This window comes from Balaenoptera physalus (genome assembly GCF_965194825.1).
Source record: "Balaenoptera physalus genome assembly, chromosome: 3".
Taxonomy (NCBI): domain Eukaryota; kingdom Metazoa; phylum Chordata; class Mammalia; order Artiodactyla; family Balaenopteridae; genus Balaenoptera; species Balaenoptera physalus.
Window position 1 is genome coordinate 7,146,879 of NC_138890.1, and position 24,257 is coordinate 7,171,135.

General features: G+C 51.2%; 1 protein-coding gene across 6 annotated transcripts in view; it reads right to left on the reverse strand.

The window, feature by feature from the left end:
- The window catches only part of DNMT1 (DNA methyltransferase 1), a 42,199-nt gene that overhangs the window by 2,991 nt on the left and 14,951 nt on the right, over positions 1 to 24,257 (reverse strand). For all 6 annotated transcript variants that reach the window (XM_082454869.1, XM_082454868.1, XM_082454872.1 and 3 more), the window contains exons 9-35: positions 23,469 to 23,503; positions 22,473 to 22,560; positions 20,722 to 20,756; positions 20,129 to 20,210; positions 17,828 to 17,862; positions 17,462 to 17,510; positions 17,285 to 17,365; positions 17,094 to 17,203; positions 14,287 to 14,405; positions 13,911 to 14,003; positions 12,911 to 13,062; positions 12,562 to 12,749; positions 12,278 to 12,461; positions 10,701 to 10,798; positions 10,200 to 10,347; positions 8,673 to 8,788; positions 8,276 to 8,480; positions 8,066 to 8,199; positions 6,885 to 7,058; positions 4,828 to 5,049; positions 3,767 to 3,959; positions 2,960 to 3,044; positions 2,630 to 2,758; positions 2,199 to 2,481; positions 1,760 to 1,901; positions 1,004 to 1,170; positions 390 to 567 (exon numbers count right to left, since the gene is read on the reverse strand). In XM_082454869.1, coding sequence (XP_082310995.1) covers positions 390 to 567; positions 1,004 to 1,170; positions 1,760 to 1,901; positions 2,199 to 2,481; positions 2,630 to 2,758; positions 2,960 to 3,044; positions 3,767 to 3,959; positions 4,828 to 5,049; positions 6,885 to 7,058; positions 8,066 to 8,199; positions 8,276 to 8,480; positions 8,673 to 8,788; positions 10,200 to 10,347; positions 10,701 to 10,798; positions 12,278 to 12,461; positions 12,562 to 12,749; positions 12,911 to 13,062; positions 13,911 to 14,003; positions 14,287 to 14,405; positions 17,094 to 17,203; positions 17,285 to 17,365; positions 17,462 to 17,510; positions 17,828 to 17,862; positions 20,129 to 20,210; positions 20,722 to 20,756; positions 22,473 to 22,560; positions 23,469 to 23,503 — 3,525 coding nt within the window. The remainder of the gene's footprint in view (positions 1 to 389; positions 568 to 1,003; positions 1,171 to 1,759; positions 1,902 to 2,198; positions 2,482 to 2,629; positions 2,759 to 2,959; positions 3,045 to 3,766; positions 3,960 to 4,827; positions 5,050 to 6,884; positions 7,059 to 8,065; positions 8,200 to 8,275; positions 8,481 to 8,672; positions 8,789 to 10,199; positions 10,348 to 10,700; positions 10,799 to 12,277; positions 12,462 to 12,561; positions 12,750 to 12,910; positions 13,063 to 13,910; positions 14,004 to 14,286; positions 14,406 to 17,093; positions 17,204 to 17,284; positions 17,366 to 17,461; positions 17,511 to 17,827; positions 17,863 to 20,128; positions 20,211 to 20,721; positions 20,757 to 22,472; positions 22,561 to 23,468; positions 23,504 to 24,257) is intronic.

Genomic DNA, 24,257 nt, shown 5'->3' on the forward strand with positions numbered 1-24,257 from the left:
GGAGCCGGCGGCGGGGAGAGCTGGGGTTTGGTGCGTTTGGGAGATGCCCAGAGAAGAGCGGTGCTGAGACAAGACCAGTCATAGGAGACGAAGGCCAGACACACCATTCTAGCCCGATTCTAGGCAGAGTATAAGCTCTGCTTGACACTTTCTAGGACCATGTACTGGGGCGGGGGTGGGGTGCAAGGGGAGAAGCAGGAGGCAGTGAGGTGTGAGGCCGGGGGCCGGCTGAGGTGGCGGAGTTTGCGTTAGGGGCCAAGAGCAGAAGGAGCTGGAAGGGGGCCGAGATCAGATCCCGCTTCCCCCGCAAGCCCTGGCTGGGCTCCCACCACAGAGCTGTTCCTGGGAGGCCGCTGGGAGGAGGCCCCGCTTCATGGAGGCGACGTTACCTTACAGATGTGGTCCCTGAGGATGGGCTGGTACTGCGAGCCCCGGAGCTGCCTCTGGAACCAGGACTGGGGCTCCCCATTGTACGAGATCTCCTGCGCCGAAGCTCCGTTCCGGATCTCGGGAAGGTCGGACATCGTGTCCCGCACGGTGATGGTTCGGAACGGACCCGAGCTCAACCTGCAACAGAGCACAGATCGTGGCACCTCTGGGGACACACACAGCTACCGTGTGTGTGAGTCACAACTGCTGTCCCCCGACTGCTGGCACCGTCTTCTCCAGAGAAGGCAACCCGGCTCGGGGTCAAAGGGCCGCCCGAGGTCACAGGGGCAGTATTCTTCTCAGACCCCGTCTGAAAAGGGGACAGGCTATAGTGTGGGCTCTGCCCGTGACTGCGGCCAGGCTTCTGGCCACTGCCCTGGACACAGGGCACTCGGGGTCAGAACGAGACCAGAGGTGGCACAGCATTCGCAGGGCAGGCCGGACGCAGCGCTGTCTGCTCCTCGCTAACACTTTCTCCTCGGCTCGGGCCTCTTCACAGAGGTCCACCCGCACCAGGCCTCGCGGGGGAGGCTCCCAAGCGCCAGGACAGCGGGCTGGCCGCGGGTGCTCCTACCTGGTGATGTTGCTGACAAACTTCTTGTCGTCGACTACGACACTCAGCTGGCAGGCCCGGGGCGCAAACACATGCAGCGGCTCTGGGAACAGAGGGAGCTGCTCTCCGGGGGCCGCAGCCAGGATGATGGCCCGCCTCCGCGTCTGGGCCACGCCGTACTGACCAGCCTGCACAGGGGAGGGCCAGACACACACATGGTCAGTGGGCACTTCCGATCAGCTGGGCCGAGGGCTGGGGTCCGCAGCACCTGACTTTCTGGGGCGTCTGGCTGGTGTGGAGCTCACCCGGAGAGCCCCTAGTTAACCCACGGGCTCATGCCTAACAGGAGGTGGGACCGGAGAAGAGGACGAAAGATCCCAGGAGGTGGCCGGTAGCCCCTGGAGAAGATGGGAGCGAAGCCCGCTGGCGATCCCAGCCAGCTCTTTAAACAGCACATGAAGAAGCACTTGGGGAGAAGAGCGGCCAGAGGAGACACCAGGAGCCGTGCCACCTGCCTGGCAGCCCACGGTCACAAGGGAAAGAACACGGCTGCCAACAAGGTTGATCAGTGAGGCCGAGACACTATGGAAGCTGAATGGGAGGGGGGGGCCCGGCAGCCGTCTCCCCAGCCCTCGCCCGCACCGCAGGTTACCACGCTGTGGCCTGTCCCTTTGAGCTCTATTTTCAGTGTGAGACAGCTTGCTGCTGTCCAGGGACTGCTCGGCCCCTTCTCCGGCCACACCGTCGGCCCGCTCTGCCCCTGCCCGGGAGGCCCACCTGCAACACGCCGAAGGTGCACTGATAGCCCATGCGGACCAGGCAGCGGAGCGTGAGCTTCAGGACCATGGAGCGCTTGAAGGAGACGAAGTTCCTGACGTTCTCCAGGAGGAAGTACCTGGGCCGGTAGTAGTCGCAGTAGCTGTGGAGGCGGGAGACACGAGAGAGGAGGAGACCTACTCTGCCAGAAGCCACTCCCAAATGCTTGACGTTTGTCAAGACGCACCTGCCAACTCTCAAGGTCTCTCCCTAGCGGAGGGGCAGCCGTGAACTTCCTGAAGGCAAAGACCGGCGTCTCACTCAGCACACCGCCTTCAGCAGGTGCGAAGGCTAAAGCAGTTACTGCTCGGCCCTGGCACGCCCGCGGCGCAGCCCCGGGACCGGCCGTCCAGTCACCCTGGGGCAGCACCGAACGCAGAGGGAATTCTAGCCTGTTTACCTGAGGAAGGAGACCACCAGGGAGTTCTTGAACTTGGAGTAGGTTCGAGAGTTGAAGCGGTTCATGCCGCTAAAGCCTTGGCAAGGCGGCCCGCCACACAGCATCTCCACGTCTCCCTTCTGCGGCAGCTTCTGGCCGCGGGAGTTGGTCACCTCCCCGGCCATGACCAGCTTCAGCAGGACGTTGCAGTCCTCCGTGAACACCGTGGACCCGGGATTGTTCAGCCGGAACGCCTGGGCTGCGGGGTCCCACATCTCGATGGCCCACAGCGTTTCCGAGATGCCTGGGGGACACAGGACAAAGATGAGTTGTGAACCCCCTGTAGCATGAGACTCTTTAGTCAGAACTGTGACCAGAGCCAGAAAGGTCTTCCAGGCAGAACGTGCCCGGTCCGGTTTTAGCAGCTGTGCGGACAGGAACCCGGAGCCTACCTGCTTGGTGGAACCCTTCCGACAAACCCCCACAGCCAGAAAACACATCCAGGGTCCGCAGCTTCGGAAGCTTGATTTCCGTCTCCAGTTCGCTCGGCTCACAGCTTTGCGACTTTGTCCTGCTTTTCCCTGCAGGAGACAGGCCCCAAGTCAGATCAGGGCCCTAGCGTGCTCTCTTCAAACACCCTGGTGATTCAGAGACGGCCTCGTTCTGAGTTGGTGGCAGCAGAGTGAGGTAACGTCAGAGGCTGCTCTTTTATACTGACTGATTCATGAGAATCGAGTTATAGGAGACGGACTTGAAAAGAAGCCCAGGGAGTAACAACATACCTTTCCCCTTCCCTTTCCCTTTATTTCCAGGGCTACGGGCATGGTTTGGAGGATCTTCAAAGCTTTTGCTCTTGGCATTATAGGCCTGAGAAGGAAAGAACCACAATAGTCTGGAAGAGAAACACCACTCCCCTCTCTAACAAATACGATTTAAGTTAATTTGATAAGATCTACTTAATTTCTCCCTAAATATGGCCATAAGCAAAAAGTGCTTTGATTTTTATTACAGTAGAGATAAGGGAAAAATTCTACTAATACACACATTTTATGTGGCCGACATTGAAATTCCTGCTATTTGAAGTAACTGGACTACTCATTCTAAAAGTAGGCAAATGTTACAATTAGACTGTACACGCTGGAACCTGGGAGAAACACAGGTTATCTTAAAACGATACATGCCTATCACAGAAAAGCCATGCTCAAACAACTTAAGAGTGATTAGCTTAATCAACAAACTGCTGGCTCTACTCTCAATAACCAGGCCACAGGCTCAGCTGTATGGCCCCGGCCTGGACACGGATCCCTGGCTGAAGGCACTGGGGGCAGGGCTGCATCTCCCAGGGCTAGAGGAACCTTTCCCTAACTCACAGGCACTGGCCAGGCCAGCAGAGGCCACCTAACAGTCTTCAAAAATTGCTGTTGCCTTAGGACACTCAAATGTGACATTCTGCTTTGTTTTAAGCCCAAAGTGTTAAATTCCAGAACAACTTGAATGTCACAGATTCGTACTCTGGATACTTAAACTGCTTTCTCGGGGGCTGTGTCTGACCCCAAGGCCCTCCCTCCAGTGAGCCCAGGGCCCCACACCTCAAGGAAGTAGAAGCGGTCGGGGCCACCGGCGGAGAAGTCCTGGAGGCACTCGGGCAGGTCCTCCCCATACTCCACGGTGCAGCGGCCCTGCACGGCCTTGAAGTCCACCACAGCCTCCTCGTCACTCCAGTAAAGCAGGTTGATGTCTGCGTGGTAACTCGCCGGGGTGGACTTGTGCGTGTTCTCCGGCCTGCGAGTGCAAGGGTCTTTGTTAGTTCTTTTGCCTCGAGCTGACAGGCAATTAAATGGCACATTCCTGAGAGTGCTCAGATGATCGGTGGGTAAAGACCATTCCCCACCCCAGCAAGTCACCTTGATTACTAACCCCCTTAGCTGGCACTAACCACAGACTAAGTGGGATTCCTTGCCATGAACTCAACTAACGGTTTGCTTGCTCTTCATGACCCCAGTGTAGCCCCAAAAGACTTGTCCTGTGTTAAGACCAGCTGCTGGTCTCCTGTTAAAAAGCATGTCTAGAGCTGCCTTCATTCGCCTATAACAGCCAGATTCCTTTTCTTTCTCATTACTCAACTGATTATTGCAAAGACTTCAAAAAATCTTCCACGTACATTAGCTAAGACATGGAGCAACTTTAGACCTATCTGTATGGATTAGTTTCAGGTTATCTCCTAACCATTATTAGGATCCCAGAAAAAGACTGAGTGAAGCCAAGACCTTGGACAGAGAGAAACCCCAGAACAGGGAAGAGGGCCTGAGAAGAACAGGGGGATGGGGAATGGGGAGGGGGGCGGAACACGGACAGTCGTAGACAGAACTCAGGGTTCTGCGGGCGCCTCAGGCAGAGCCCAGGACATTCCACGCCTGTCTTTGTCACACTCTGGACTTCTGCTCACGGGTTTCTTTTGGACAAAGCTCTGCAGCTTTAAGAGAGAAAGCGAGGGCTGTGATATGTAGTTGTGGTCATCTTCAGGACCCTCCAGGTAATCAGAAACACTTGGAAGAACAGACACCTCCACCCAACTCTTAGACCACCACTGTGTGTGCTGTCACCACCCCGCCTCAGGCAGAGCCCCCTGAAGGGCAGAGGCTTCACCGACCTGTAAAACTTGTTGACTCTGATCTTGATATCGGTCTCGTTGGGCCTGCCGTTGCTCTTCTTGACGCAGAAGATCTCTTTTATGCGGCCAATACGGTACGGCTCAGGGGCATCTAGGTTGCTGCCTTTGATGTAGTCAGAGTATTTCCGGTAGTGTTCTGGATACAGAGCTTCATCCACAGGCTCCTTCCGGGGGCGTTTCACAGGACTGGACAGCTTAATGCTGCAGAGAAGCAACCGTTACGAGTGGCTGAACATGAAGCCTTAAAAGCCTCAGCATGACTGACCAGTGACAATAACCACTTAAATTCAAACACCTTAAACTAATGCAGCTAAGTACCCTTAGAACAGATTTAGAGATTCAATCTCACCCACACTTTAAAATGGGTATTCTCCATCTGTGCTCCGGGTATAGTCGCTAAGGCTGTTCAGGTATTCCCCGCTCCCAGCCTCAGGGCAGGACTGTACTTCCTGGCACGTGACTCGTCCAGCTCCACACGTATGCGCAGCAGAGACGCACAAGAGCCTGGAGCAGGAGCACTGAACCGCCAGGAGAGCCTGCAGCGAGCTTCCCCTTGCCTCAGACTGGCAACTTCTGAGAAGGCAGAGGCTCTGTCAGCCCAGGTCCCCGCGTGACACAACAGCCCGAGTCCCCTGAGCCACAATGGACACACAGTACAGGCAAGAAGTAAGCTTCTGGGATTTTAGAGTTGTTACCATGGCATATCCTACACTCTGACTGAGGCATCGACCCAGAGGCAATGTGGGAGAGGCATGGGGAGAAGACTCGCCGTCTGGGCAAGCCGTATTTGGCCTGACCACGTACTGGCTAACTCAGGCCATCAAATCAGATGCCAAGCTGCCAAGACCGCAGGGCTGCATACTTTGAAGACTGCAGTTCAGGGAGGCAGCTGCTGTGCTTTCCAGTCAGACCCCCTGAAGTCTGACGGGCTCCAGAGGTGTCTCTGAACACCTGTGCTCTCGCTTCGGCTGTGCCAGGAGCACCTGGTAAACAGCACTACAGGGAGTCCTCCCCTTCGAGGCCGAAAACTGGAGCTAAAGGGCGTGATGCACACGCACTACGCGCGTCCGGAAGGACCGATGTTTTGTCATTTACGGTGACTGAACGGAGGCTGGGGACTGGGCTCCAGTTAGGACTCGAGGAAAATGGAACTGCACGTCGGGAAAGTGAGCTAAGCTCAGAAAATGTTGGCTGTAAATCCAACCACACACTAGTTCTTAGAACGAACAAGGAATGGATCAAGTGTGGACAATATCTGTGGCTTTGATTTTTCCCTGAAGAGCGTCAATTCTCTGATGTGGAAGTCTTTTTTTTTTTTTTTTTTTTTTTTGGCTGCGTTGGGTCTTCGTTGCTGTGTGGGCTTTCTCTAGTTGCGGCGAGCGGGGGCTACTCTTTGCTGCGGTGTGCGGGCTTCTCATTGTGGTGGCTTCTCTTGTTGCAGAGTGCAGGCTCTAGAGCACAGGCTCAGTAGTTGTGGCGCGCGGGCTTGGTTGCTCCGCGGCAGGTGGGATCCTCCCGGACCAGGGCTCCAACCCGTGTCCCCTGCATTGGCAGGCGGATTCTTAACCACTGCGCCACCAGGGTAGTCCCGGAAGTCTTTTGATACAATTCCCATTTACCAAGAAGTAACTCACAGTCAGCCTTTACTTTAAGCCAGGCGCTGTGCTAATAAGCCATTTTCTTTTAACTCACTTATTCCTTAGGGGCCTGGCAGGCAAGGTACTCCTCTCCCCATCTGATAGATGGGAACTGGGAGGGGGTCTCTGCCATGACCAGCTGGGCAGGAACCCACCACTGACCCTAGTGCTCTCTCCCTTAGCCAGCGGGCTCTCTGTCTGACTTCTTTCACAGACAGCTTCACTGCCACAGAATTACAGTCGCTCTGCACTGGACGGCTGGATAATGTCTGCTCACCCCAGATGACACTGTGACAGCTCGGCAGCAGCAGGTACTGGGCTGCGGGGTGGGGAACATTGTGGAGCCAGCTCTGTACTGGCCCAGAGCTCCTGGCCCTGACTGCAGCAAGGGGCACTCACTTGAAGGTGAAGGCCTCGGGGGGGAGGTACACGCCATCGCCCACTCGATACTGGATGCCGTTCTTAGTGGCTAAGCTGTAGAGGACCCGGCCATCCAGGTCCTCGAGCTGCTCCATGACCCTGGGAATCTCTTTCTGCCTCATTTCAGCCAGACGTGCGCAGCTTGCACAGAACCTGAAGGAGTGAAGGACAGAAACCAAAGGCCCTCAAGTGGCTGTTAGTGACCACAAGCAGCTGCCACTGGCTTAATCCAGACTCTGGTGACCAAGAGGAAGGATTTACAGATGTTAGGAGGAACTGGCTTTCCTGCACTTTAATGTTCACACTTGGAAAGCACTTATTTGGGACCAAAGCCCAGAGATACACACGACAGGAAAATGACAAGCCAACCCCACTTTTGAGTAGTTGATATAAAAACCCTAAGACATTAACAAACAATCTAGAATATGGTCAAGAATCCACCAAGAGCGATAATGCAGACGGTGGTAAAGACAGGAACTCCAAACATCAGAGGAGGCTCACGCTATCATCTCTAAAGGCTGAAGAGGTATTTGGTAAAATTCAACATTATTTCTGATTAATAAACCCTTAAAAGGAGAGTTAGAGATTGCCTTAAAAACAGATCGAGTCAAAAGGCAGCCCCAGGTTGACTGGAGAAACACCAGAGGCATCGCAGCGAGCCCTCCTAGCCTCGGCCCTGTCGGCCTCACTGTCACACACTGCCCGCTCTGGAGGTGCCGGCTGCCACTTTTAGTTAAAACAAGTGAGGTACCAAGGTTAGAAAGGAAGACATGGAGCACTAAACATTTTTTAAGAAGCACGCCTCCCTAAAAGCATTCAACCACCAGTTAGAACAAAATGGAATCAAAGATCTCGCTTATGAGAAAAGACACAAGATCTGTGGTACAGACACTGAGGAACCCAGAAAGGCACATCCTGTCCCTGGATGGGACAGCTTCTCATGAGGGTCACTCCCCACCAGGCTGTCCACACACTTACAGCCACTGCAACCAAGTCAGGCTGGGCTTTGGTTGGTGAGGAAGACAACCAGAAGACGTGGGGAAAGCGAAGCCAGCAGAGAGAAGCACAGGAGAAGCTCGGGGGGCGGGGGGGTTCATGCAGACGCACAGCGTCCTCGAGCACCAGCAGAGCGGCCCGAGGGGCCCACTCGCGGCACTCACTTGTACTTGTTGTCCTCCATTGGCAGAGTTTTTGGAGGGGACTCAAACCTTGCGTAGTCTTGGTCATACCAAAGCTGGTAGAAATAGGTCTTTCCGTCATCCGCCGACATCAGGGCCTCAGGGTCCACGCCTCCCTAGGGACGAGGCTGCCGTCAGCCATGATGACCCCACACATCGAGGAGGGGCACACAAGGGGCGCCAGGCACTCACCTCCAAGGCCCAGTTTTCCGACGGGGCTTTATAGACGACCTGCACTTTGCTGTGAATGTATGAAAGCTGCATGTCCTCACATTCGTCTACCAGGAACAGCTCCAGGGGGTCCGACGTGGCCCCGAGGACCGTGTCCGTCCCAGCACAGAACCAGTGGGCGTGAAACATCTGCCCGTTGCTGCTGTCCTCCCACAGCGCCGTGACCCTGGAGCCAGAAGAGGGGGCGGGGAGAAAGTTCTAACTTGACCGGCAGATCTGGACCGAGTCTCCTTGGGGGACATGTATTTTTTGGTTTTAGTATAGGGCAAAGAGCTGCTGCTATTCTTACAAAATAGGCACCTCCTACTTACTCAACAGAAAGTGTGGGCTGAAGTCAAGCAGAGGGAAGGACACAAACCTTGCTAAATACAGTGGTTTTGAAGAATCATCTGGAATAACAGAAACACAGTCCCCCACTTCCAGGGTTTCCGAGTCGATGCATACCTTCTTATAGTAACTCTTCTTCCCATCGGTCTGAAAACAAGAGCTTAATTTCAGGTGAGGATGGGTTTGAAGGTCCATGCTAGGCTTGACCTGCGTGTTCCTGTTACTTTATAGGAAAGTATCACTCCTAACAATTTCTCCAAGAAGCTGCGAACTCTACCAGCCTGGCTACTATAGAGAACATCCAACTTCTTTGGCTGGAAGCCTGCAGCAAAGGCCGCTCACATCCCTCTATCACCACCTCTGCCCTCTTGTCTCAGCAGCAAATGGGATTCTAGCATTCAATTGCAATGGCACCGTATCCCACTCCCCACACCTCCCTTAGCTACACGGACCTCCTTCCTTCTCTCCCACAAGGGAAGCTGGTCCCACCTCAGGGCCTCTACTCTGGTTCCTCCCCAGACCTTCATGCACTGGCTACTCTCCAAACTTTCGGTCTCAGCTCAGACGTTGCCCCACCAGGAAGCCTCCGTGGCCCCAGCACCCCGCCTGCCCCCCACCCTCCTGACAGTACGTGTGTCACAGGCAGGGGCTTAGTTATGCCTCAGCCTAGAGCAGCATCCAGCAGGGTAGGCCTCACGCTTGTTGAGGGAACTGACCATCTTTGGCTTATGGACATCTAGGGAACAACAGTGAGATGACATTCACTCTCCAGCTTTGGTTAAGGATTTGACCCTTACAGGCAGGTAACCACAGAACCCCCAGGAGGCGGTCTGCTAGTGCCCCCAAACACCTACTCCTAGGCCAGAGGGGACTGTGAAGGCTCTCTTCAAAACAAGCTTGGAAGGGGAACCAGTCTGACACCCCAAGAACTGTATCAAATGACCATTTTGGGGACTTCCCTGGTGGCGTGGCGGTTAAGAATCCCCCTGCCAACGCAAGGGACATGGGTTCAAGCCCTGGTCCAGGAAGATCCCACATGCCGTGGAGCAACTAAGCCCGTGCACCACGACTACTGAGTCTGCGCTCTAGAGCCTGAGAGCCACAACTACTGATCCTGCGTGCCACAACTACTGACGCCCGTGTGCCTAGAGCCCGTACTCCCCAACAAAGAGAAGCCACCACAATGAGAAGCCCGCGCACTGCAACGAAGAGTAGCCCCCGCTGGCCGCAACTAGAGAAAGCCCACGCACAGAAACGAAGACCCAACGCAGCCAAAAATAAATAAATAAAATAAACAAGTATATATATTTTTAAAAAGCCCATTTTGGAGTGTGAGGAAAACTGAGTCCTTGGGCGTACAAGCAAAAAAATGCACTTCAGGTGCTTGACCACAGGCCTCGGCCTCTCAGCCAGCTCTGCTCCGCTCACGGGACAAATGGGCAGGTTTCTCAGCTGCAGGGCTCAGGCTGCTTAAGACGTCTGGCAGCGAGATACCACAGGACAACTGGCTTCTCAGAAGGGCAGCACTAAAACGACCGAGAGCCTGCTCCTGGATTACCCTGACAGCTTCTCCAACCCAAAAGATCCGATCCTTGTTCTGCTTCTTTTTCTTCCCCTGATGCATCTTTTTGGGTGATGGCATCTCTGGAATATTGTCATCCACTTCTTCATCATCATCTGCCTCCTTCATGGCCATGTTGGGACACCTAAAAAGTCAGTTATTATAAGCAAGGTCCTCTTTTAAAAGTAAAACCAATTGGGAATTCCCTGGCGCTCCAGTGGTTAGGACTCTGTGCTCTCACTGCTGCGGCCCGGGTTCAATCCCTGGTCGGGGAACTAAGATCCCACAAGCCTCTCGGCACAGGCAGAAAAAAAAAAAAAAAAAAGTAAAACCAACTGAAGGTGTTTTACTTAGAAAACAGGGACAGGCCTGGTGACAGTGCTAGACAAAGGGACCCTGCCTGCTCTGTACCTGTCAACCCAGCCATCCCACACAAAGCCTATTTGCCATCAGCTGGCATTTTCCTCCATTTCAAGAACAAGCGTTGGCCAAACCTACCTCCTCTTTTGGCAAGCCTGTTTGCTCCTTCCGCTACCACCAAATTTAACCATATCCTTACAGGCTTTACACTTTCCACACTCAGGCTGTTGACAAATCTAAAACACATTTAAAAAGTAATCAAACGGTCATTAGTAACAGTTGGTAACCAGTTTTTGGTGAATTTAAAAACTGTACATTTAACCTCATTAGAAGTAAGGGAAGTAAGAGTTAGGAACAAGATACGAGGTTTGCATAGGTTAAGCCTGACACGTGGTGCTGGGACAGGTGTGGGGAAACAAGAACTCGCACTGCTCAAAGGATAAGTTGGTGACCCCACTCTGGAGAACGGTGTTCTAGATCAAACTTAAGCACATGACCTACACCCCAGCAATTCTGCTTCTAAGGAGAGAAGAGTCACAGGAAGCCTCGTTAGAATATCAAGTTGCCCATCACTGAGGGATAAGCTGGAAGAGTCACAATGAACTATTATGGAATAGTTAAAGTGTTAACTAGTGTGACCTCCAAACGGCTCCTGCGGAGATACTGAAGGTCACGTGTCAGACATAGACTAGTCACGGAATTGGGGGCACCACAGTAAGGAGTGTTCCAGCTCACTTCTACTCCTGGCTTCTGGATGTCTTTGAATATGTCATGTTAACATTGTCTCTGGGAGATATCTGACTCACCTACTGGGGTATTGCGAGAATTCAATTAAAAATGTGCATGAATACAATTCGAAAAAGAAACAAACAAACACACATAACAGCTGTGAAAGATTCCAGTTTACGTATACTTTCTTAAAAAAATTTTTTAAAGCTTGGATACATATGTGCTAGATGAAATAAAGTAAAACCACAACAAGAATGGCGAGGACATGCAAATTCCTATTTAAGGGCAGCCACCGAAGACAAAGGAGACACTCTGAAGTCAGTGGCCGGAGTGAACGCAGGGCAGTTCTGAAGGCAGCTGCTGTATTTTTGTGTTTAAGTTTTCATCCAAGTTAAGTCAAACAGATACCAAAATACTGGGTTGGCCAAAAAGTTTGTTCGGGTTTTTCCATAAGATTGGATGGAAAAACCCAAACGAACTCCGTGGCCTCCCCAGCAGACCGGATCCCTGGGTCACGGAATTAAGGGGATTAATTCCTCTAGAGTGAAGTAAATATATATTAAAAACTTCAGTAAGAGAGGTCTTTTCAGGCCTCAAAGCTAAGCTGGACAAAGTCCCCACTTTCCCAGGGAACTGATGCCATGAGACAAGGCAGGCTCCTGAGTCCCTACTTGGAGGAAGCAGCGCCTCTGGGGGGCAGTCACTCCCTCCGCCCTCACACCAGGGCCTGAGGACACAGTGGGATGCAGCCAGAGCAAAGGCACCCAGGAGGCCAGGCTCCTCTGCAACAACAGTGGCGCTGACGGCAAAGTGCCCGAGCACGCCTCTTTTGACAGCCATCCCAGAAGACATACAAGTCCCCCCAGATCACTAACTCCTTCTTCTAGCTTCTGTTTTAGGGGTCACATTTGAGCAGTGAGAATCTCAAGCCAGAAAGAGAAAGAAGTGAGTTCCTCAGAGATTACAAGGGGAGCAGGCAAGGTTACCTCGCAGACGCCACACCGCCGGCGTTTAAAGGCATTCTCCTTGTCTTCTTTGTCATCCTTCTCAATTTGCTCCGCAAAGAAAGTGTCAAAGATCTGGTAGACCAGCTTCGTAGTGGTGGCTTTGGTGGGGCCTCTGTCCTTCTCCTTGGCAGGATGCCGGATGGTCTGCCGCCTTTCAGCTCGCCTGGGAGAGAGTTTCCATGGTGTTAGCGGGCTGGGAAGGGCGCACAGGATGCTCTGCCTTCTGTCTCACGCCTTCAGTCTCATTCCTGCTGCATCCTTACCTTTTCCCCAGGGTGACCCCAGCCAACTTGATCAGGTCCCTCATGCAGGGGGTCAGGAAGATGGGCTGCTCGTCACTGTCCCCAGCCCGATCATAACTCTCTACTTGTTCCACCACAAACTGGGCGTGTCGAAGGAGAGAATCCTCTGTGAATCGATTCAGGTTGAGCATAGAAGGAGGAACAGTGGTCTTTTAGGAAAAAAAAAAAAAAAAATCAGAAGTTTCCCTTAGGCTTAAGCAAAACTGGTCTAAATCAAACAAACCATTTCTGCTGACTCTGAACATGTTTTCTAGCACATCTCATGTAAACAGGTGTGAATCCCATATTGTGAATAACCTAAACCTCTTACCTCAATCTTATTGATCAGGTCTTCGTATGTTGAGTCAGGGTTGTTCTGCAGGAACTCAACTACTATCTTGCTTATGTAGATCTTCTCTTGCATCACGCTGAACAGTGGTGCATACTCTGGGCTGGGATCCATCAAAATGTATTCGGCAAATGCTGCAGTGAATAGATGTTTAAGAGAGCAGTTTGAACCTGATGGCAGCTACAGTGGCCAAAGGGCAGGGATGAGGCTACGAGGCCTACAGAACAGGCTAAGAGTCATTCTGTACCCAAATGTCAAAAAACATGAAGTACAGTCCAGAGTTAGCTCATTCAGAAGGGGCCTGTCTGAGCCAGCCAGAGGACGGAGACTGGCCAAGTGGCTTTCCTTTGGCTCGATTCTGGTTTTTGGAATTCGGCCTGGGTTTCAGCTGCAAGAACATGACCTGCTTTTACACCGGAGGGTCAGTTCCAGGGCCAGTTGTAGCTAATATAAGAGGCCATTCCAGGGACTTCCCTGGTGGTGCAGTGGTTAAGAATCCGCCTTACAATGGAGGGGATGCAGGTTCGATCCCTGGTCAGGGAACGAGGATCCCACATGCCATGGAGCAACTAAGCCCACACGCCACAACTACTGAGCTCACGCGCCTCAACTAGAGCCCACATGCCGCAAACTACAGAGCCCACGCGCTCTGGAACCCACGCCACAACTACAGAGCCCACGTGCCCTGGAGCCCGCATGCCCCAACTCAAGAAGAAAAAGCCCGCACACCACAGCTAGACAGAAGCCCGCGCATCACAACGAAGAGCCCGCGTGCCTCAACAAAGACCCGATGCAGCCAAAAATAAATAAGTAAATGATAAATCTTAAAAAAAAAAAAGAGGCCATTCCATTCAAACCTGACATGCTTTCCACATGGTCACGTGAGTCTAACACTTCCCAGAGCCCAACCAAGCCCCACGAAAGACAGGAGCGAAGGCCCCTTTCAGATCCCAGAAGAGTCCACGATTGGTCACATACTTACAGGTGCTAAAGCCAAGGAGAGCCTTTTCACCTCCATCAAAGCCAGCGATCCACCATTCATTTATTGGACCAAGATTTTTGCCATTAACACCACCTAAAAGGGGGGAAAAAAGTTTTCTGAAAGGGAGGTAGACTAAGAATATGCCTCTCAAAAACCCAGGAGGGTTAAGTGGCACTGAGTGCCCACCTGAGCCGACACCTCTTATCAGCCGAGCCGGGCAGTCCTTACTGGAGCCATCAGAGAGAGTCTGCTCGTAGCTGCTCACAGCCCAGTCTCAAGCCCTAACTTTAAGAGGCAATAGTTCCAGTTGAATACTGCTCTCATGTCAAAGTTCTGTTTGCAAACGGTCCCGAACAACCTGGAACGTGCCACTTACCTTCAGGAGACGGGTCATCCTCATATATTGGCTTTGCTGAACCAGAAAAGAGGAGCTCGACATCCTTCTCAATGAGGCCGGTGTCGATCGGGCACAGGTGACCTCGTTTACAGTACACGCTAGACAGGCGACAGAGTGGATTTACCAGCTGACCAAAGGCAGGCTGAAGTACAGTCAAGCTCAGACGCGAGGCGGACTACGTGCAGCCCCTAGACTCAGCTGTCTCCTTGGCTGCCAGAACACTGGCTCAGTGCAGTGTTCTTTCACCCAAACAGCTTCTACCTGATTCGCCCACCTGGGTCTCAAGAGTGTAAGTGTCTGAAAAGGCAACGTGGAGAGGTCAGCGAGACTGACAGTGGGATGGCGGGAAATCTCACAAGGGCGCCACCTGCTACACCCTCCCTCGGTGAGTTGCTAGCGGAGAAACACTGGCTTCTCAAACACATCCTACCCAGAGCTGTACAACCATCCCCTCTAGCTCCAAAATGTTCTTGTTGCTGAAAATGAAACCTCACACCCACTGAGCTGTGAGCCTGACCCTTCCCAGAGCCTGACACTTCCCAGAGCCCAACCAAGGGGCCTGGATCCTGCAGGGCTTTGCAGGCCGTGGCAGTGACACCGGGGTTTTCGGCGTACACCCCCGGCAACTACTAATCTGCTTTGTTCCTGTGGATTTACTGCTTCACAACATTTCATATATGGTTAATTTTGTGCTATGTGACTTTCATCTCATTAAAAAAAATTAAAATGAAGCACATTATACAACAGCATAAAAGGTGAGGTACATCAAGGACATTGGAAGGAGGGACTTCCACCTCCCTCTGAGGGTTCAGCCTCAAGTTTAAGGGCATCTACTGCCTAGAGATGCTCCTTGACATTTGAGAGAATGTGCATCATTAAGCAGGATGCCAAACTTGAGAAAATCATGGGGTTGGGGTGGGTTCTGCTTATGAACCTGCTCATGCTGGCCTCGAGGCCAGAGGTGCCGTGCTACCCCTCAGGGTCCAAGCGGGTCACGTGGAATCCGTGAAGGTCTGCGAGCACCACCACGCTCCCACCACCTAGGCCCTTGAAAACCAAAAATCCGCATCTTGGACTCTCACACAATTTTAAAAAATTAAAACATGACCACTTTGAGTGGAGTTCCCCTACCAGGCGTGGTAGGCAGACACGGGTCACAGCCTTGCCATCAGGACCTGCAGATGTGGGAAAGATGGACCAAGGGAGGGCAAGACACCACAGACGCACAGAAGAGGAGGACCCAGCGCCCAGCCTGACGGGCTGTCCACACGCTCCCTCAGTAGAGGTGACATCAGGGAGAAGTGCCAAGTCCCAGGCAGGGGCAGGACCCACTGGTTCACAGGAAGGGCTTGTTTCCACCTGCCACTTTCAGCCCAAGTACCAGAGGTAAACAGAGTTCCTAATTGACCCAGGTGGTCTGGCTCCAATGGCCTGATGCTACAAAGGCATGTCATTCCTAGGAAGAGTGTTCTTACTGCCACCTTCCCAACCTCCTATTCTTGAGGAGTGGCCAAGAGATCCCAAGCCCTGACACCCCTGACTACAGCGGCCCCAGCCCCTGGTTCTCCTGAACCTCTGCCCCAGGAATGCCACAGGGAAGCATGAGGCCATGAACGTCAGCAATGCCAATAGCACGTTTCACCTGTGCTGTGAGGCAGAGGCTGAGCCAGGGGACCGCTGGTAGGTGGCCAGCATCCCACTACGGATCGGGATCCTGATCGTGGAGCATGGGAGACACCACCAACCACAGCGAGTGTACAGAGTACTGCAGGAGAAACATACTGGGGTTTCCCTGGGCCCAGAGCCCCCCAACCCACTGTGGGGCAGGAGTGTCGGAAAGGCTGCCCAGAAAACGATTCCACCTGAGGCTACAACAGGCGATCCGCCCACCCCTACTATTCTCTGGTCCAGGGAGCGGAAAAGCACGTGCCAAGGCCTGAAAGGAGACATGGGCTGGTCCTGGAGCCAAGCCATTTCCCACAAGAAGCAAAGTGAAGCACCCCCAGTGAGGGGACAGAACGGAACCAAGGGGGCTGGAGAGCACGGGCACTCTGCTCACTCACAGCCCCGTCTGGGCCCTTCCAAAGGTACAGCCCAGATGCCACGGACCTCCACGCCGAAGACCCCGGCATCACTGCCACGGCCTGCAACGCCCTGCAGGGTCCAGGCCCCTCCCCGGGCCCCTGTTCCCCTACCACTCACCCCCAGCCCCTCTACTCCAGCCACACAGCCTCTCACTTAGTCTCCCCCAGCCAACGTGCCCACCTCCCAGCCTCCACCTGCTGTTCCCTTCTCCTGGATGTCTTTCCCTCACTATCCCCTCGGCTTGTTCTCAAGCCACCGAGGTCTTTGCTCCAGTCCCTTCCTCTCCATTCTAAACAACTTTCCCCCACCCGCTCTCTGCTCCCCATGCTTTTCACATCTGTCACAGTGTTACTACCTGACAGGCCTAACTTTTGTTCTGCCTCCATAAGACCAGGGAGCTGAAGTGCTGCATCTGTAACACCTCGTGCAGGACCTAGCACACAGCTGGCCCTCACCTGAATGAGCTTCAGGGTGCACACCTGCTCAAGAGCTAACAGGTAGAGCTGTAACCACCCGCCCACCCGCCCCACCACCACCAGCAAACGTCTACCAGACGTCTACCAGCTTGCTGGCCCTTATCTCGTGCTAGCAGCTTAAGAAATGTTGCAGGTTAGGTGTTAAAAACTTCACTAGGATATTAAGAACTTAGGTGTCTTTAGGAGAATGCCCCGTTAACGATAAAGCAGAGGCGTATCAGTTACCTGAAGCAGGTCAGTTTGTGTTGGGGAAAATCCTCGTAACTCTCAAAGCCAGATTCATTGGCATCAAAGATGGACAGTCTCTCATTCGTCAACAACTGTATCTCTTCCACCTGAGAGACAATGACCATTAACTAGAGACACAAGAGACAGGAAACTATCAATATGAGGCTGAAAACACAGCTGGAACTTACTGCATCAGGGGGATGCTGTTCATATCTCAGCTCGGGGTCATCCAGGTACTGTCCGCACTCAATGCACTTCAGAGGATCGGTCTGTGGAGGCACGAACACAAACGGCGCTCAGAGGGCCAGCCCCAAGCAATCGCATTAGTGGCGCACAACTGGTTTTACTCCCAGATATATGTTTACCTTGGAGGACAATACTGCCATTTTGGTTCGAGCCATTTTCTTCTCAGTCCTGGGAACGAAGCAGAAGATTTTTTAGTCATCTCACAACGTATCAGAATCTGCCATCGGTTATACCTGATCCACCAGACCAGATGAACACCCCCTGCTGCGTAAGGGACAAGGTGCGAGGCCGTCAGCGTCTTCACCACGCGGAGCGGGTCTGCCTCCCACGGCAGAATTGCAACGTCTCGGTCCTGGGCTCACACTCCATCACATACAAAGCTAAGGCTGCTCTAGAATTCACTGAAAGCCCCTTTATCTTTCTTTCTAGGACAACCATTTTAATATTATGATCTGCTTTGTATAAAGACAAAAATAAGTTCTTACGGTTCTTTGCATGTAGTTCTGCGTCTCTTCTCCTCCTAGATGGAGAAAACAAAAGAGTGAAAGGTAAAAAAGTATTTTCCATCTGGATAATGCTTCAGAGTTAAGAATTTAATGTACATGGTTATCACAAAACCTAGTCAGAGGCAGGAAGGCAGTCAGAGAACCAGTGAGACCCAAGCCATCTCCAGTGTCTAGTCTTATAAACAAAATTCTTTTTTTAAAATAAATGTATTTATTTTCTTTTATTTATTTTTGGCTGTGTTGGGTCTTTGTTGCTGCACGTGGGCTTTCTCTAGTTGCAGCGAGCAGGGGCTACTCTTCGTTGCAGCGCACGGGCTTCTCATTGTGGTGGCTTCTCTCGTTGCGGAGCACGGGCTCTAGGCACGTAGTAGTTGTGGCACGTGGGCTCAGTAGTTGTGGCGCACGGGCTTAATTGCTCCGTGGCATGTGGGATCTTCCCGGACCAGGGCTCAAACCCGTGTTCCCTGCATTGGCAGATGGATTCTTAACCACTGCGCCACCAGGGAAGCCCCTAAACAAAATTCTTATAACCAGACTTCCTTAAAAGACTCATAAGACCACTTTAAAAAAACAAACAAACAAACAAAAAATAGCTTTACTGTGTAAGTGGTACCTCAGAGTAAGTATATAACTGAAGAGGGGTACTATGGACTGAGTTGTGTCCCTGGCCCCCCACCCAAGTCCTACGTTGAAGCCCTAACACCAAATGTGACTGTATTTGGAGATAAGGCTTTTAAGGAAGTGACTATGGTTAAATGAGGTCACAAGGGTGTGGACCTAATCCAATAGGGCTGGGGACCTTATAAAGAGGAAGGGACACCAGAGCTCTTTCTCCCTACGTGCTTGCAGAGGGAAAGGCCATGTAAGGACCCGGCAAGAAGGCAGCCGTCCACAAGCCAGGAAGAAAGACTTCTCCAGAAATTAACCCTGCTGGCACTTTGAACTTTTACTTCCAGTCTCCAGAACTGTAAGAAAATACATGTCTATTGGTTAAGTCACCCAGACTGTCATATTCTGTTATGGCAGCCCCTGCTGACTAATATATGAGAAAATTTATTTTTAGAATTATTTTGGGTAAACGAAGGAATGATAGAACACAACTATCACAATCTGCAACTCCCAGTGAAATAATGGATTTAAGCAATGACTGTTAAAAACATCAGGCGAAAAGCTGAGGGGAACTTTATAATGGATGGATCAGGCAGAAAGCACCTGAGCTCAGTGATCAATCGTAACACCTCAAAAAGATAACCATGCCTTATGGTATGATGTAACAGGAAGTACACAGCATCACCTCAGAAGTACCCTGGGAAACAAGAGACCTGCCTCTGGTCAAGCCTCTGGACCTAACTACCGGTCTGCAGGCGGACAGGGCTGGAGGGATATGTCAAGCCTGAGAACCCACAGACGCTACAGGTAAGCTGGCTGGTTCCACCAACTGCCAGTAAGAGGACAGGGTGAAGCTGCAGATGACATACCGAGGACAAACAGGAACCAAGTATATTACGTAGGCTTTGTTGGGCTCCTGAATCCAACTGTTAAACACACAATGGAGACCATCAGGGAAATCTGAACAGAGATTAGGTTTTTATATTATTGTGCTATGATAATGGTATAGTGGTGATTTTTTTTAAATAAATTTATTTATTTATTTGTTTTTAATTTTTGGCTGAGTTGGGTCTTTGTTACTGCGCATGGGCTTTTCTCTAGTTGCACCGAGTGGGGGCTACTCTTCATTGTGGTGCGCAGGCTTCTCATTGCAGTGGCTTCTCTTGTGGAGCACGGGCTCTACGCGTGCAGGCTTCATTAGTTGTGGCTCACAGGCTCTAGAGCGCAGGCTCAGTAGTTGTGGCGCACGGGCTTAGTTGCTCCGTGGCATGTGGGATCTTCCTGGACCAGGGCTCGAACCCGTGTCCCCTGCATTGACAGGTGGATTCTTAACCACTGCGCCACCAGGGAAGCCCAGTGGTGATGTTTAAGAAGAGACTCCTCTCATTTTAGAAGCACTTCTGTAGATATTTCAGCAATACGTCTGGGATCTGTTTATCTTCAGGGTGAGGGAGGGTAAGGAGAATGAGTAAGGCTTGGGTAAAACATGCCTAATCATGGGTTGATAACTGTTGAAGGCTGATGAGAATGTGAGGGTTTGCTACCCTTTTCTGCCTACCTTGGGGTATGTTTGAATGTTTCCATAAGAAAAATTGTTTAAAAATCACTTTAACATATTCCAGCCAATGGGATATTATGAAACACAGTAGAATTGAAAAAACTAGGCCTTACCTTTTCATCCTCATCTTTCTCATCAGAAACTTGTGGTTTTACTCTTTCAGGTTCTTTTTCTTCTGGTCTCCGTTTGCTAGCTCTATTGGATAAACAAATAAGTCAGATGTTAGCTTAAAAAAAAAACAAAACTATATTGCCAATTCACATAAAAAATGACAAACTAATGTCTTCCTACAGAAAAGCAAACTATTCAGAATAGATCTGGCGAACAGACAGACACTTTCTTCCCATCCAAAAAAGAAAGTCCCCTTGTCACAGTAGCTCCAAAGGTGTGTCACTAACTCGTGATCCTGAAAGGAGGCCTTCAGAAGCCCCATGTGACCCTCAGACGTGGGGCCTGATGAGAGGTGCTGGAAACTAAGAGACACGTGACAGTGCAGTGACGGGAGTGCTACCCACGTAGCAGAGGGTATCAGGTAAGATGGGGCCCAAAGTTTGATTTCTTATCCAGCCCCGCCCAAACTGATCCAATCTTCCAACAGCAACAGCAATTCCCTGTAAACCTCTACATCACAGATCTCCAACAGTTATTTCGCTAATTTAAATTACACAAAGCACAGCACAAAAGCACAAGTATTTTAACCACTTACAGATCTTTGGGTTGACTTCTGTGCCTCTTTTCATCCTGAGAGGGGAAAGTGTGGGTGGAGAAATAAAGGGGGGAAAATTAATTTCTGAGCAAGAGTGAGACAAAACCCCAAAGGATCAGTTAATGATTGCAGCACTGTGGAATGAGAGAACAGGAAAATCTGGGCAGGTCTACAGGGTAGAGATGAGGCTTCAAAAATGTTAACTCAGTTCCCTAACGCCTACAAACAAGAGTTGACCGGTAGTTGGCAAACTTCCTGTAAAGGGCAAACAGACATTTTCAGATTGACAAGCTGCAGACCTGTGTCACAGCTACTCAACTCTGCCACTGTAGCACAAAAGCAGCCAGAAGCAATACATAAGTGAAATGGCATGACTGTGTTCCAATAAAAGTTTATGAAAACAGGCAGAGGGCCAGATTTGGCCTGTGGATCATAGTTTACCAACCCCTGTCCTAGGATAGCTCAAAGTAAAAGGGAATATTATAGCCATTTTGCTTATGTCGGCCAAAATGCCTATAGCTCCATCTGTCATTTGGTCAGGGGTGAAGATGTCATATAGACAGGCATTGGGACAGCAGGAGTTGGGTCGGGGGTGACAACACTAAACCTCGGAATCTAGTATGGGAAAGAAATAGAAGCAGGAATTCCTGACTTGGTCACCAACTCATTAAAAACAGCTGAGCCTCCATACAAAAAACACCTTTTGGATACGCAACTCACCTCTAGAAAGCGAGAAATGTACACATAGATTAAAACAGAAGAAAAGTCAACAATATTAGACAAAGTCAAATGTTTGATCCTTTTGTCCTTTTCTGCCGTGAGGCAAAAGTGCCGGCTGTGTGGTCTAAAGCTCCTGCCAGCTGCCGTCTGAGGAAAATGGGTGGTTTGACACCACCGCTAAGATCTCTCTAGATCTGAAGGGATGCCAGGCAAGTGCTGGCAGTAAGGTAATGAATATCCAGACAGAAAAGATGAGAGACAATAAGATGTTAGATAGAACAAGCTGGAGGAAACACCGAAAGGATCATCTGCCATAGAACAAGAAGGGGTGCCCGCTGGAAGCGAGAACGCTCACGACCCAGCAAGTCTGACCTCTGGCTCTGCTCTCTAGATCTCAGACAGAAAACCAGAGACAATCCTGGGACCACCCTAGTTTGGCTTCTCTTAGACAGGGACCAAACTGCTAAGGAGCTTAAGAGTCTTGTGCTGCGGCCCCCAGCGGCTGTATCCCCCTCCCCTGGAGTTCACAGCCCTGTGGATAACCTTGCCGCCCAGGACGTTTACACAGGCCCACCCCTGGATCAATGTACAGTGTTTTAGGGTTTAAATGTGTTCACTTAGCTGAACTGGGGAAGCTGGCAGGGAAGGGAGGAGCTAGGCTCAGAAGAACTCAGGAGACTGACTGGTTGATAAAGCAGCACAAGCGTGATGACACCATGTAACTGGGGGGGCACGTCAAGCCTTCTCAGGGCAGAGGCTCTGAGAGAAGTTGGTCCCACGCCTTAGTCCAGGCACACAGAGGCCCTCCCCACTGTTATGATAAACAGACAACTGAACACTCACTATGTATCAGGCGCTGACACGAAGTGACAGCCACCAACCCCCATGAAGGGGAGCAGGTAACCTGCCCAGAGCCACCCCATGGGCAGGTAGGGCTGGACTTGAACACAGAGCCCTACCCCACGCCATTGCTCCCCACCAGCTGGGAACGTAAGGATCAGGTAGAGGTAAGTGACAGAGTCAGTCTTTACTTTGTCTTCTCCTTCATTCATTTCAGCCTGAGCTCCTCCGGGCCTCGCATCTCCGTCTGGCTCCTCCTTAGATTTCTGTTTAGGTGTTCTGCCACAGAACGAAACACACAGTCAGCTCAGCAGCCCCAGTGAGGGGTTTACACGGTCTCCTCCCCAAAGTTAGAGCATGGATTGTCTTTCTTATCTGAAGGGCAAGCTTTCAGAGCAAGAAACCCAAAAGGCATTTATTACTTCAAGAAGTATGAACTCGGAAGCACCATCAACACTTCACCTGAGTGTTGCTGACACGCAGTAGTTTAAAAACAGAAGAGACAACAGGGCTCCACTGATCTCTGGTAACCTGATGGGAATCCTGCCTGTGGTGGATTCCTGTGCAGGTTTGCTAGCTGGCCTGAGGTGCCGTCCGGAAAGTCCTCACCTCTCCTTCTGCCAGGGCCCGGCCACTCAGTTCAGGTGCTCTGCCCACCCCAGACTCAGGCCCAGTCTCAACATTTGCTTCAGCCCACTGCCTGTCAGAGGCTGCTTTCCACTTCTGCCCTCAGGCGCTGCCACTGCCAGGAGAGCACACCCAGGCTGGCCAAGTCTTGGGGCTGAAGCGGGTCCACCTGACCAAGATCAGCCAATGGCCACTGAGCCGCAAACATGTAAGCTCAAAACATGCTTACTCTTGTAAGCCACTGAGCTTTGGGGCAGTTTGCCATACAGCGTCTTCACAGCTGTGGGGAAGAGACAGAGCTGCTCAATGCCCTTTAACCACCACCTGACTAACTGCTTGCTGTATGAGCACCACTAAGAACAGGCCTGGGGTCAAGGTCAGCTAAATCTCAGCTGACCTCAGCCTTCACTGTGGTGGTCTGACCTTCCACGAGCAGAAGTCACCCACACATTACGTGTATGATCAGTGCACTTAACACTGTCCAATCCATTATTTTTACCAGAACGCTTATTTTAGCAAGTAAGCTTCACAAAGTACAAAGGCATGTTAACTATACTTACAGTTCTTTGGTTTGGCTTCTGAGTCTCTTTTCTTCCTAAGTGGAGGGGAGGGGGAGACAAAAAAAAAAAGACTAGTTAATTTTTCCATTTGATTTGAATCTTTCTACTAAAGAGTTTTACGGAAATAAAATACCTAAACTGATCCTACAGTCTAGTTGGAATAAAGATTCTCTTCTTTCAAGACAGCACATTTTTGGGACTTTCCTGGTGGTCCAGTGACTAAGACTCCGTGTTCCCAATGCTGGGGGCCCAGGTTCGATCCCTGGTTGGGGAACTGGATCCACATGCCACAACTAAGAGTTTGCATGCCACAACTAAAGATCCCAAATGCTGAAATAAATTAAAAAAAAAAAAAAAAAGGCACTTTTTTTGGTGGGGTAGGTAGGCAGGAAGTTAAATAACTCTTAGACAGATACTGGTGCTTAAGAGGGATTTGGGGGCAAAATACTATCACTTGTCATTATTAAGTGTTGACAGTCTCATAGAAAACTTTATCAAAGCTAGGAATCTAATAAAGAAATGAAGTAGAATGACCCAATCTGGAAAAGAGCTCCATCTCAAACATGGACAACAAATTGTTTTGAGCCTGAGTTTAGAGAGCTAAACACTCCTCTCCAGAGAGCAGAAGTCAGCCTCAGGAACCCCACACACTTTGTAAGGAGATCACAAAGGCTGGCGATGTTAACAGAAGCAACACTTTGCAGACCTTCCTACTGGAAGAAGAGAACTTGGGAGTCTGGTCACAGACAAGGGATTTCAATCTTGCCCTAAAATCCTTCTTTGGAGGGT